Source organism: Monodon monoceros, unplaced genomic scaffold, assembly GCF_005190385.1.
Source record: "Monodon monoceros isolate NGI ecotype Baffin Bay Population unplaced genomic scaffold, NGI_Narwhal_1 Super_Scaffold_21, whole genome shotgun sequence".
In the NCBI taxonomy this organism is placed as follows: Eukaryota; Metazoa; Chordata; class Mammalia; order Artiodactyla; family Monodontidae; genus Monodon; species Monodon monoceros.
Genome location: NW_021703778.1, coordinates 12,336,048 through 12,349,869, shown reverse-complemented (window position 1 = coordinate 12,349,869; position 13,822 = coordinate 12,336,048). Strand labels below are relative to the sequence as shown.

The following is a 13,822-nucleotide window of genomic DNA, read 5'->3' as shown; positions in this document are numbered from 1 at the left end:
TGACATGCTAACTACAAGTAAAAGTTGTAGAAGAACCACTTCTCAGTGAAGGACTGCGGGCTGCACACCCACCCACGTACACCTAACACTGGTGCAAAAATCTAAATATTGGGGTTCAACCGTTAGGATGTGTGGGAATAACAAATGTGAGACTCCTCTAAGCAACTATTTGGAAGTTTTTCTGTACTTTTGAAAACATCCTTGATGCCTCATTTCTTTGATGCCTGCTCAATAGACACCATGAGAGGCTGGCTGAGCCCTCCCTCCCCAGCCTTCCTCTTGCGTGCAGTGCTTTCATCCAGCGCTTGAATTGTGTTGTCAACGTTTAGTAGACGAAAGAGGAGGGGGCATGAGAACTGGGGGGGGGGGGCGGGGTGTCCTTGAAAAGTCTTGGAAATCGGTATTTTTGCAGGTGTAGAATGTGCCTAATAACCATGGCTAGTGCGTGCTCCCCAATGGCGAGGGTATGACAGGGACAGCTGGCTCAGTTTTCAGCGTGAAAACACCCCCTCGGTGGACCAAACACAACGATACTGACCTTTCTGCGGGGGGAACGGAGATGTGCCTTTGACTGAACTAGACATAAAGACGTCTTGCTATGACTTTTGTTCCCCACGAAAGCAAAGAAATATTGCGTTTAATATGAGAAGTACTGTTCACAGCTTTTCTGTGCCCCTTAAGAAATATTACAGTGTGGATTTACTGGCCCTCTTCCACTGAGTTGGCCCCAAGGCCGGGGGTGGAGGGGGGGGTACGGGGAGGGGAGGACAGAGGAGGGGGTGGCAGAGGGAGTGCGCTAAATCGCCTGTTGCCTGTTTCCAAAGTTCTCCCTTTGCAGCAGCAAATTTATCAATCTTTTCATCTGACAATACTTTGAAATATATCATTGTCATCCAGAGTTGTTTGATAGATTATCTGCAGGCACACAGCCTTTTTCAAGGTCAAGTTGAAGATTCTTGTTTGCTGTTTAACTGGGTTGTTTAAAAACTCAGAACAATGCCTGCCTGTTAAATTTTCACTTGTTCTCACGGGGCATTCCAAAGCCAGTTTTCCTATTGACCGGATGTCAGGGCATTTCATCCTCTTCAGCTTCTAAATTCAGCAACCAGGGCTTGGCAATGAAATCAACAGGAGAAGAAATGAGATTTAACCTTAGCATTTGCAGACACCAAGGAGATTGAGCCATCTTTCACATCTCCTCAAAGTGTGTACTAATGTTTCTCTGCATGTCACGGTGCTGGTTATAGCCACACACATCTCTTCAACTTTCTGCCTTTATTCTAGTGGGAAGCTAGAAATGCACTCCCCTAAAGTAGAAGTGCAAAGAAATTGTGGCCACTCTTGTCTCTGTCAGCGCATAACCTGTTGCTCTAAGGACATTTTATAATAAAGTCAGCCTCTAAGTCGTCATGCTTTGTGGACATATTTATTTATGTTTTTAATGGAGATAGGCTTCACAGTTTCCACACTATCTGGATGATTGATTTTTTTATTCAGCCAACTTTTATTTACCTTGCGAAAATGTTCTGGACCAATGTGATAAATTACAGATATGCAAATTTCTTTGAATGGTGTTGTAAGTGTGTCTAGCTCCAGCTGAATAACGCCTTGCAAGTCAGTCTGTGCGCGCTCAGGACCCCAGGGAGCTGATCAAAGCACCCATTCTCTTTCATCCCCGGTATTCTCCTCCAAACTATTTCGATACAATATGTTTCCATGATGCACTTAATGTGCTAGGGACATAGAACTCATTACAACCTAGCTAGTTCTGCCGACCTCTTTGTTCTGAGGCAGAAAGTCAAAGAAAAAAGGAAAAGCGCTGCCCGTTGCCAGCTTTCTGAAATGCTAAAGCATGCGTCATTTTTCACCAGGTCTCGTCGTGATATCCTCAAAAGACAAACTATGAAACCGGCCTCAGCCCTTTCTGGCATTAATTACACTGCTGTCCAGCCGATCTGTTTTTCCTATTATATGCATTTCTCAGCAGGGATTTCTTTTCTTTTGCAAGAGTAATGCAGCTGCAAGTTAAACTATGAATGCATTTTTTATCACTATGGAAAAAATAAGTGAAAAGGCTGCAAAACATACAGCTAAACTTTGTAAAGACTTCTGGTAGATGAGATCTAGGAGGTTTGTGCAACATCTGTAAAACCTGAAGTTGACTTAAAAGCCTCAGGCACTTCCAACGTGCCCTCAGTGTTCTGTGGAGACACTCATTGTGCCATGTGAAATTCCGCTTTGGTACCCAGATAAATCTTGAAGGTGAAACTTTTCAGGGTTTCTGTGAAAATTCTGAAATGAAACAGTCTATTCTACACCCAGCCGGAAGGCTGTTTCCAAGGGATTTCACTGTCCAGGATAATAGCACGGAGAATATAAGTTCTATTTCATTTCCTCCGTTTCTTGTAGGGTTGATTGGTTGGTGGAAATGGCTGGCAGCCAGTTCTGGGAAAGATTCCAGACCTGACTCCGATTAACCCTCTCTGGTGAAACTCTGCTGGAAACCAACTCACCAGCAATTGCCATTAATCTACTTACTAATTAAGCCAATTCATTTCTAAAGGAGAAAAATTCCTTTCTTTAGCCAAACTGATGGGAGGAAATTTGAAAGAAGCGCCAAACTGTGTAACTGTAATTCAGCCAAGGACTGCTAAAAAAAGGTGTTGATATATAGCAGCAGATTTAAAACAAGTTTCTAGGGCAACACTCCTCTGGAGACGGTGGCACACAGTGCATAGGAGCTGAAGCTCGAATAATGCTCCACCGCGCTACGCCACCCCATGTACTCGAGTTGAACACGTCTCTCTCCAATTAAATCCAGCGCCTTTTGCGCACAAATAAATCGCCTCTGTAGCTTTCGTTTGCACCAGGGTATATCAGCTTTATGTGACAGCTACCACAAATATACTTCTTGAGATTTAATAAACAGCTTTAGAAATCTGCAATCCAGAGCCTACTATCTTGAAACTGGGCTGCAGACTGGGCCTGACTTGTAGTCAAGGGAACAGAAAGGACCGAACTGACCACTGCGCCGAGAAGACAGCAAACCGGTCTTTCAGGAAATGGTACCTGACATTCCGGAAAGAATAGATATGTAAATCTTCATCTTGATCCTTACCTGGAAGCACTAGTCCAAAGAGTTTCCACACTTACTGAAGAATTGTTTACAGCGTTTAAGATACGTCTGGGAGTCCCGTGCCTATGTCAGAGTGGACCTCCTTAGAGGAAATTTTAAATCCCCTTAGAGGTTTCCTGGTTCTCCTTTATGGGATCAGTTGGCAGCAAATCAGTTCGACTTCCTGTTACAGAGAGACGGAGTGGATTAGAGAGGGAATGACACTGGGTTAGTGCCTCAAACTTCTAAATTTTAATTGAAGTCCGTTCCTTCCCACCCTAAGGCGTTGGGGCACCCCGCTGAGCCCAGGAAGCGCCTGGATGGATTTGGCGGCGGCTCAGGGTCTGTGCGCCCCGCTCACCAAGCGCCAGCGAGCGGGGTTTCCTTCCGAGCTTGGAAAGGTGCGCACAGAGCGCGCACTTGGCCTTCTCTTCAAGCGCGGTGCTCCAGAGCGTGTGCGACATGTGGAGAGACGGAACAGTTATGTTAGAAACGCCTTGGAGATGGTGTCCCTTGTCAGGGAGGCAGACCTTACGCCAGGATGGGGAGGGCCCTCTTCCTGGGGTCCCGCTCTGCGCAGCCCACTGTCCGGTGCCTACTCAGGAGCATCCATATCGTTCACTGGGGTGTTCTGGGGCATCGACGGCTTCTCCAAAGACTCTTCTTCCAGGGTTTCTGACAGCCTCACTAAACATAGGGAGAGACAAAGAGATGTGAAATTTGTTTTACTTCTGTACATAAACCACTCCCCACCCATAGCTCTTTCCCTCACTTTCAGTGGAGTCTCCCAGGCCTGGCTCCAGCTGGGGGGCCTCTTCAGTAACCTCGACGAGGGGGTGAGGGCAGGTCAGTCAGGCGGCCAGATCCTCCTTGGCCTTCAAAATAGCATGTGCCCGTCAAGTTTTCCCCTGAGGTAGTTTTCCTGCTGCCCCAGACTGGAGAAATGGTCTGAGGTGCCTGTGACCAAGGCCGGTAACTGACCTTCTTCTGACTCAGGAGTTACGAGCCGTCGTAAGAGAATAAAACAAGGCAGGGGTTGTCTTGTGTTTGGGTCCTAGGATCTGACTACGGTTTACATTTCCATTTGCGTTTTCAATCTTTCCTCCTTATGAAATAGCAAATTATGAATGAGGAGGAAAGACAATCAACTGGCGGGGTTCTGATGTTGGGGGGTGGGGAGGTTTGCCCTCCCTGCTCCCCACCCCCCCCGCCCCAGGCTGGGCTCTCTGCTCGGTAGGGAGGGACATTTACCTGGTGTGTAAATTGTGAGGAAAGCGTTGGGGGTCTGAGACAGCAAAGTCACAACATGGGATATGATGTTCCAGCTTTGAAGGGGAACAAAGGCCCTGAGCTAACCCCAGTGAAAGCCAGGAGCGTGGAGAAGGCAACAAAGACTTGCAGCCTGCGGTCACCGGTAGGTGTCAATGTGGACACTCACAGCCGGGGCAGTGGAAGAGGGGGACACAGAGCCAGGCTGTCATTCCAAGGCTTAACATGAACAAAGATAAAAAGGCGACAAGCTCAGCTTTCAATGGTTGGGAGGTTCAAAGTGGAGTGCTAGGGAGTGTATCTGGGTCAAGTATTCTCTGAAGCAGGGCCCCTCTTTCTCTCGTCCAGTATCAGCCAGGGAAGTTCTAAGGCCCCTTTCCCAAGGTAACTTTTCTTACTAAAAGAAGAATCTTCAAAATAATGTCCGATTCTACCCACTGCCTAAGTTGAAGAAGATGGAACTTTCAGCACTTCCGGATCCCAGAGACCCAGGTGGCTGCATTAACTTATGAACTGGAACAGCCTACCTTAACTTTTGGGATAAAGTTCATGTACTCTTGTACAAATTTAATGAAAAGAAATAACATTCCTTTTATGAAACTGTGCATACATGTAGATGAATCGAAGGGTAACATAATTTAGAAAGTATTCATCCAACAAAGAAGTTTCAGTAGTAAACCACTGAAAGAATAATGGAGACCTAGTAGAATTAAATATACCTGTGGTTTCAGATTCCCTATTAGAAATCAGCAGACAAGGCATTTACCAGCAAATGACTCCTCTAGAATCCGGGAAAGATAATTGGGAATCCTCCGCTAATGCAACGGATTAGCAAAGACCATCTTAGAGAATGAATAAGTGGAAATGATAACAAATTATGTTTATCCTTAGCAGGTGGACACATTGTGTTCCTTAAATTCTGCTACTAGAACCAAAATACAAGTTTTAAAAATGATCATACAATAAAATTCTGATTTTCTTTAGCTGAAGTAAGTCTCCTAAATAATAATTTAAAAAAAGGATGTAAATATCCTTAAAAGACTAATGACATTTCACAGGTAATGCAATTTGGAAAGAAACACTTCCATGTTTTCTTTTCCAACAATGTGCATTTTTGTAAACTGCTATAAATTGCAATTCAAAAGCACTGATCTCGCCATCCCCAATCATTTTTTATACTGATCAAATGAATGCAGATACTCCCATTTGGGAGGGGCGACATGACATTTCACTTGGCAGTTCTAAACAGGTCACAGACCTTTCACAGACCCTAAGGCAGTGGGAGGGAGCTCTTTACTAAACCGTGTAACCAAATCAAACCAATGGTTACCCCTTTTCAAAACCATTGGAATGGTCTGCACAATGCTATTCACATAGCAGCACAGAAACTGAAAGGATGGTCATCCAATGGAAATTTCTTTCCTTTTGTTTACACTTGCAGAGCTCAAAAAGTAATACTTGGAGGAAAATAATTACATTTGCTATGATAAAAGTCTTAAATACTTAACATGCATTTTGGTTGGCGTGACCCGGCATAGATATGGCCATCCATTGGTACATATATATATGCACATGTATGTATGTATATGCATGTATATTTATTGGAGATGTCTCTTTGTTTGAAACCTTAGGCACAAAGACACAACATGGCTGCCCTCAAGATGACCTATTGCTTTCAAGTTGCTTGAACACATCAGAATTTCCATTGTTAAGGTTGATTAATTGAAACTGATAAGTTACCATGAATAAAGATTGTTTTTCTGTTTAATGTGGTGGGCCTGATTTGGTAAATGCCTTATTCATGTAGCTTTGCAGTGCAGCATATGGGCAAGAGTCATTCAGTATCACAAACATATACAATTTATTATGCTTGTATGGGCACAACCAAAGGCCTTTCTATTTTAATGACAAAGTTTCAATGAAAAATTCCATTTAAAGAGTCACTAGGAACATGAGGTGTGATTTTATAATTTATTCTTAAGAGTTTCCATCTCTGAGTTTCTGTGAGTAGTTTAAAAGATATCACATTTAAATACAGTTTCAAAAAAGATGCAAACATCCACATTACACCTTAGCGCTTGTCACTGGGAATACAGCAGAATTTATGTTAATGTTAGCAGACATAAGAGAAAGCACCTTTTCACCTGATGCTACCTTGTGTGCTCTGCTAATGGTAAAGTTACCTTAAACGTTTCATTGAGATGCCAGCAATAAAAGCTCACACTGCCCAGTTTACAAGAAAATGCAAAGGATGCTGGTGAATAACAAGTTAACTTCCTGACATCTTTTTTCCTCCTTTACTTAAAAGCTGATGTCACTTTTCAGACTACATTAAAAACTGTCATGAATATTTACCGATAAAGGTAAGTTTTAAAATTTTTTTCTAATGATGTACAGAAACGTTTTTCTCCCTTTTTCATTTTGGCTGCTCATGTAATCCCCAGAAGAAGAATAACAACAACCAAAATCTACAAGAGATTTGCTAATGAACTAAAGAAATGACTGCATCAAACCATCAAAGAGATAGCTACCATATTCAGCCTTTAATGTCTTATCAAATAAATTCTCTGGTCATTCATGTCCATGAAACAGTTCAAGTTCACCCAACATTTCTCAATTAAATTAGATGGGTAATCTCAGTTCAGCTCTTCGGGAGAGTAATAAACCACATTGGTCACAGTTGACCACAGCTAGTATGCGATTCATAAAGGACTGGGTGTCCATTGGAAAGCTAATCAGTGCACCGTCACTTGTAAAATTCCCTCCTGCATTTTGAAGCGATAATCTGTATCTAATTTTTAAAGAAAAATTTACTCTCCTTTCACTCTTCTGAGGCCAATTTCTTTTCTGGACCTGAATAGAGATCATTGGTGAAACAGTACCAAATAGCTCTGGTATGTGTATAACAAAAACCCACCTCTTTGTAGAACATAACAAATTATGCAATGTTCACAGATGCACTTCACATTGTGCCTTTTGTGAGAAAATGAAGGCCCAAGTCAATTCCCCACCCCCCCCTTTATGAAAGCCTGGGCTCCCCATGCAATCTGTCCTAATCCTGGAGAAAAATCATTATACCTAATATGGAAGCTTCACAGTTCTTTGAAAAGGGATTTTTCATTTGCACTTTTGGTCTTTGTAATTTATTTGCACAAGTGTGAATCTGAAGTTGCAAGCAAATTTGTTCCTATACACAAGCAAGGAGGATTAAAATGTTAACTGCTCCTCTAGCCCACATTTGATATTTAGAGGAAATGCTGTGTTCACACAATCCCATGGCTTGCATTTATAGGCTACCAAAGAAATATAGTAATTTTTCAGTTACAATTTTAAAAACTTTACACACTGAAAATATTTTAAACATCGTTTCTGTATTTTGGCTTTTTATGATCTTTATGAGGGAAGGGGCTGCTAATGGCTAATCCTGATTCTCACGAGGTAGCAGTTTCTGGTGACAAATGCAGAGAGGCATTTTCAGGTTCACTTGCCTCGTGGGACCTCTGTAAATACTGGTATTACTTTTATTGAATGTGCTAATCTTTGAGTGTCAGTCTTAGAATAGAAATTTCAAGCACTGAGAAGACTCTCTGCATCCTCAAGGCCTCGCCTAAGTCTTTGTTTACAGTAGGCGCTCACAGTTACCACACCATCCAACAATCCCGCTCCTGGGCATATATCCAGACAAAACGCTGCTTCGAAAAGACACATGCACCCCAGTGTTCATAGCAGCACTATTTCCAATAGCCAAGGCATGGAAGCAACCTAAATGCCCATCGACAGATGAATGGATAAAGTAGCTGTGGTATATATACACAGTGGAATACTACTCAGCCATAAAAAAGAATGAAACACTGCCATTTGCAGCAACATGGATGGACCCAGAGATGATCACACTAAGTGAAGAAAGTCAGACAGAGAAAGACAAATACCTGATGATATCACTTATATGTGGAATCCAAAATATGATACAAGTGAACTTATTTACAAAACAGAAACAGACTCAGAGACACAGAAAACAAATTTATGGTTATCAGAGGGGGATGGGAGTGGGGAAGGGATAAATCAGGAGTTTGGGATGAGCAGATACAAACTACTATATATAAAATAGATAAACAGCAAGGTCCTACTATAAAGCACAGGAGACTATATTCAATATCCTGTAATAAACCATAATGGAAAAGAATATGAAAAAGAATATACATATGTATAACTGAATCACTTTGCTGTACGCCAGAAACTAGCACAACGTTGTAAATTAACTGTACGTCAATTAAAAAAAGTAAAATCTAGTAGGTGCTCATAAAGTCTGTGGAATGAATGAATAAATAAATGAATGAATTCACAAAAAGAAGGTGAAACCTAGGAGGTTAAGAAGTGTGGGCCCCTCGGTATCCACAGCCTTTCCAGTTGCCTCCACATTGACCGGTCTTGGTCATGAGACTCTCTCTGACTAATGGGACAGAAGCAAATGTGGTGTCAGCAAACTTCAACAGTCCTTGTGCACCGGCGCTTGCTCTTTTTTGCTGTTCTTGAGAACCCTGACAGCACCATGAAAGCAAGACTGGGTCTGCGTGATCAATGATGAGAAATATAAGATGTGGTTGCGCCTGTCAGCCCAGCAGACGGCCAGCCTGAGGCCAGCGACAGCCAGCTAACTGTAGAATATGAGCGACCCCAGCAAGAGCAGGCACAAGACCTACCACCTAGATGCAAGCGTGTATAAAGGCAGAGAAGCATGGAATAGCACGGAAGAGTGGGGAACAGCAAGTCATTTGTTATGACTAGATTAGAGAGCTCATGTAGGGGAGAGACAGGGATTATGCATGCTCTTATATGCTAAACTGAAGAATTTGGTTTTATCCTGAAAGCCACAGACATCTATCTATTGAAGGATGCAGAGGAATAACAAAGTGTGTAAAAGTGAATCAAAGAATGAAATCCAGGGGCTTCCCTGGTGGTGCAGTGGTTGAGAGTCCGCCTGCCGATGCAGGGGACACGGGTTCGTGCCCCCGTCCGGGAAGATCCCACATGCTGCAGAGCGGCTGGGCCCGTGAGCCATGGCCGCTGAGCCTGCGCGTCCGGAGCCTGTGCCCCGCAACGGGAGAGGCCACAACAGAGAGAGGCCCGCGTACCGCAAAAAAAAAAAAAAAAGACAAGAGCATTTCAAGAGTTAAGGGACGCTCATTTGTAACAGAATGCAAGGGGTGTGGCCCAGTGCCAGGGGATATACTGAGGAACTGAAAACTATTTCACATTTGAAGGATTCCCTAGGGAGGCTGCCCTAGGGAGGAGCAGTGTCAGGGAGATGCAGAGCAGAAGGCAAGTGGAGTAATCTGGGGCTAGAGAAGGAGAGAGAGCAGGTTCTGATTTCTCTCTGGAGGGCTGACATTAAAGGTAAGGAGGACCAGAGGGCGCTTGCTTGAAGAGGAAGGGAGGGGATGAGTAAGAAAAGAAGGCGTGGACAGCATTACAGGAGGAGAGCGCTGGGATGCGGTGGGACTCTTTAGCCAGAGGACAAATAGGGATGTTAGGCTGTTACCCAAGTTCATACAATTATGATGTGACGCAAACGTCAGACTCAATTTTATTAAACATTTATTGATCATTACTGAATGCCTGGGAAGTGGCAGGCACATTTATACATAAGCCTTATCACATTTGATTCTTTAAAACAACATACCTTGAAGTTGGAGGAAGTAGCTTTCTAATCAATCCAAGGGAGATGTGTCCGTTACTTGAGAAGTCAACGGCAGAACTCCTTACCCTACAATGTAATGCCAACTGGAAACACAAGGCCCCTGAACTCATTTGGGATGGTTGCTGTCTATCTATTGAATGTGGATGTCATGGAAATTATCAAATTGCCGTCCTGCTTTTAGCTTCCTAGAGCTGCTGTAACAAAGTAATATAAACCACACAGCTTAGAGCAACACGTATTTTTTCTCTCACGGATCTGGAGGTTGGAAGTCTGAAATCCAGGTGTTGACAGGACCTTGCTCGTGCTCAAACTCTGGGTACAATCCTTCCTTGCCTCTTCCTAGCTTCTGGTAGTGGCTGTAGATCCTTGGGGTTCCTTGGCTTACAGCTGCACCTCTCCAATCTCTGCCTCTTTCATCATGTGGCATTCTCCCTGTGTGTGTGTGTGTGTGTCCCAATTTCGCTCTTCTTTTTTTTTTTGCGGTACACGGGCCTCTCACTGTTGTGGCCTCTCCCATTGCGGAGCACAGGCTCCGGATGCTCAGGCTCAGCGGCCGTGGCTCACGGGCCCAGCCGCTCCGCGGCATGTGGGATCTTCCCAGACCGGGGCACGAACCCGTGTCCCCTGCATCGGCAGGCGGACTCTCAACAACTGCACCACCAGGAAAGCCCCCAATTTCCCTCTTCTTATAAGGACACCAGTCATATTGGATTAGGGCCCACCCCAATCACCTCATCTTAACTAGATTAAATCTGCAAAGACCCTATTTTATAAATAAGGTTACATTCACAGGAACCGGCGTTAGGGTGTCAACATATCTTTTGGGAGAGAGGGGACATAATTCAACCCATAACACGTCCTTTTCCAGAAAAGGTAACTTATTGCCTATTTCACAGACAGAACACCAGGGGAAAGGACTTTTACTAAGGTGCAACAGAGACTTTTAAAATGTTCTTTCAAGAAATGGTAGATATTTAATACGTGCCTTTGATGTATAGGATAATAAGAAGTGGGGCCATTGTTCACAAAGGGGAAGTGTTCTTAGAACAGACTGTATACATAAGGTAGGCCTGCAATCAAATGAAGGGTCTTTGGTCTAGAAACATGAAGAAAACTGGTTTGAACATATAGGAATTTTTTGGTGGGGGGAGAAGGAAGTACAATATAGCAAGTTCATGATTTATTATACCGTATGGACATGATAAATAACAATTTAAAAAGAAAATAATCCAAAGATATACAGGGGGTCTTCCCTAGAGGCGCAGTGGTTGAGAATCTGCCTGCCAACGCAAGGAACATGGGTTCGAGCCCTGGTCTGGGAAGATCCCACATGCCGCGGAGCAACTAAGCCTGTGCACCACAACTACTGAGCCTGTGCTCTAGAGCCCGCGTGCCACAACTACTGAAGCCCACGTGCCTAGAGCCCGTGCTCCACAACAAGACAAGCCACAGCAATGAGAAGCCCGCACACCACAACAAAGAGTAGACCCTGCTCCCTGCAACTAGAGAAAGCCTGTGCGTAGCAACGAAGACCCAACACAGCCAAAAATAAATAAATTAATGAAATAAATTTTTTAAAAAACCTAAAAAACAAAGACATGCTGGGATAAAATAGATAAACATTTCTCAGGTAAGGAAATGTAAAACAATGAACAAGGCTGTTACGGACTGAATTGTGTCTCCCCCAAAAGACACTGGAGTCCTAACTGCCGGGACCCGTGAATGTGACCTTATTTGGAAATAGGGTCTTTGCAGATGACTGAGTTAAGACGAGGTCATCAGGGTGGACCCTAATCCAATATGTCTTCATCCTCATAAAAAGGTGAAATCTGGACACAGATACACACACACGGAGGGAAGACTGTGTGAAGACATGAGGAGACCACCATCTACAAGCAAAGGAACACGTGAGGTTCCTGAAGCTCTGAGAGCAGCATGGACAGGTTCCCCCTCACAGACCTCAGAAGGAACCAACCCTGCTGGCATCTTGATTTCAAACTTCCAGCCTCCAGATCTGTGAAACCAGAAATTTCTGTGGTTTAGCCAACCAGCTGCTGTACTTGGTTAGGGCAGCCCTAGCACTCATACACAGGCTGAAACCACAGACCTGTGTAATTCCAGCTGCAGAAATTCACAATGACAGCCAGGAATAAAGCTCCTTTTTGGTGACAGAGGCTAAATGTGCTCCGTGTTGGGTGAAAGAACAAACCACTCCTCAAAGACAGAAGCATGAATGAAAGGAAATTGGGAGGAAAAAAAGTTTCTAACCTGGGGCTACTATGGCTTTTTAGAAAGCTCTGGGCTTAGGGAGGCTCAAAGGCAAAACTTACTTCACTCACAGGAACTGAGCCAAGCGACCTGATGGCTTAAAGGCTTCAAGACCCTATTGTCACAGCAGGACAGGCACCCCCAAACTTATTAAGAACTGGCTGTAGACTGGGAGTGAGAGTGGCGGAAGTGGGTGCAGTTACCAAACTGCACTCAGGAAATACTGCATTCAGGTGGCAGGAGGGGGGAGAGAGAGACAGAGAGAGAGAGAGAGAGAGGGAGGGAGGGACGGAATGAATATGAATGAGACAGAGAAACTTGACCCTGTAAACCAAAATTCTAAAATAAATAAAGGAAAGGAATGCTAGGAAAGACAACAGAAAGATAAGCTATCAGGATACGAATTCACTCCAGATAAATTTAAGTTGGTGAAATAGTTTGACAAAGATTTTAAAATGTGTGTTTAGTTCGCTCACAGAAATAACTGATAGGGTCCACTAAACAAATAAATTATGAGGCAAAACAGGCCAGGATAAAATAAGAACTGGTGGCTCTGAAAATGAATCAATTTAAAGTCTTGGGAAATAAAAAAAGTCACTAAAATAAAACTAAAACATGGGATAAATTGGGCATAGATGAAGAGAGGACTGGAAAACCGGAAAAGGTGACAGCAAGAAATCCATCCATATGCACAACAGAGAAATAAACACAAAAATTAGAAAATGTAGATTAGAGGCATGAGAAGAGACTGTGAGGTGCCTCAGAAGAAAATAATGTGTAGGATGTTACACAAGCAATATTTGAAAAGACAATGGCTGAGAAATTTCTAGAAGTAAAGAAAGATATGAATGATCCAAATTGTACTCTGAATATTGATCAAGATTAAATACATTTTATAGAATGAGTACATTACAGTAAAACTAAAGACCATCAAGAATAAAGACTAAACCTTAAAAGCTACATAAAGAAAACTCAAATGACCACAAATGGTTGACAAATCAACAACAAACTTCAAGAAGCCTGAGCAGAAGCTCAAAGGCAATGGTATAATAACAAAATGTGGAGGAAAAAATAACTGCCAACCCAGAATATCGTATCTTGCTAAACTACCCTCAAGAGGGAGATAAAATTAAGACAAACAGAATTTATCATCAATAGGTCCTCACTAAACAAATTATTGAAGTAATGATACTTTTTAACATGCACATATACTAAAACATACACATACGCAATGGGTACTCAACATGTAATTCTGTGTTTTCTGAATATTTGAAATATTTCATAAAAAACAAAGAAATAGTTTCTAAATTAGTCAACAAGCCCTTCCTCAATTCATTCTTACTGATATGTAAACACAAATAATAAGATTATTTTATAGTTGTCACTCTAGCTTCCATTTGTGTAGCATGTAATAGTATACAACATACTTCTTCCTATGACCTACTTTTTTGCCATGTGATCATTTCATTCAA

The 13,822-nt window shown here is 42.9% G+C and overlaps 1 protein-coding gene across 1 annotated transcript in view; it reads right to left on the bottom strand.

The window, feature by feature from the left end:
• Nucleotides 1–3,710: 3,710 nt before the first annotated feature.
• The window catches only part of CUNH10orf67 (chromosome unknown C10orf67 homolog), a 116,501-nt gene continuing 106,389 nt past the window's right edge, over nucleotides 3,711–13,822 (bottom strand). The window contains 1 exon segment of the mRNA XM_029237056.1: nucleotides 3,711–3,802. Within this exon segment, the coding sequence (XP_029092889.1) occupies nucleotides 3,711–3,802 (92 nt within the window).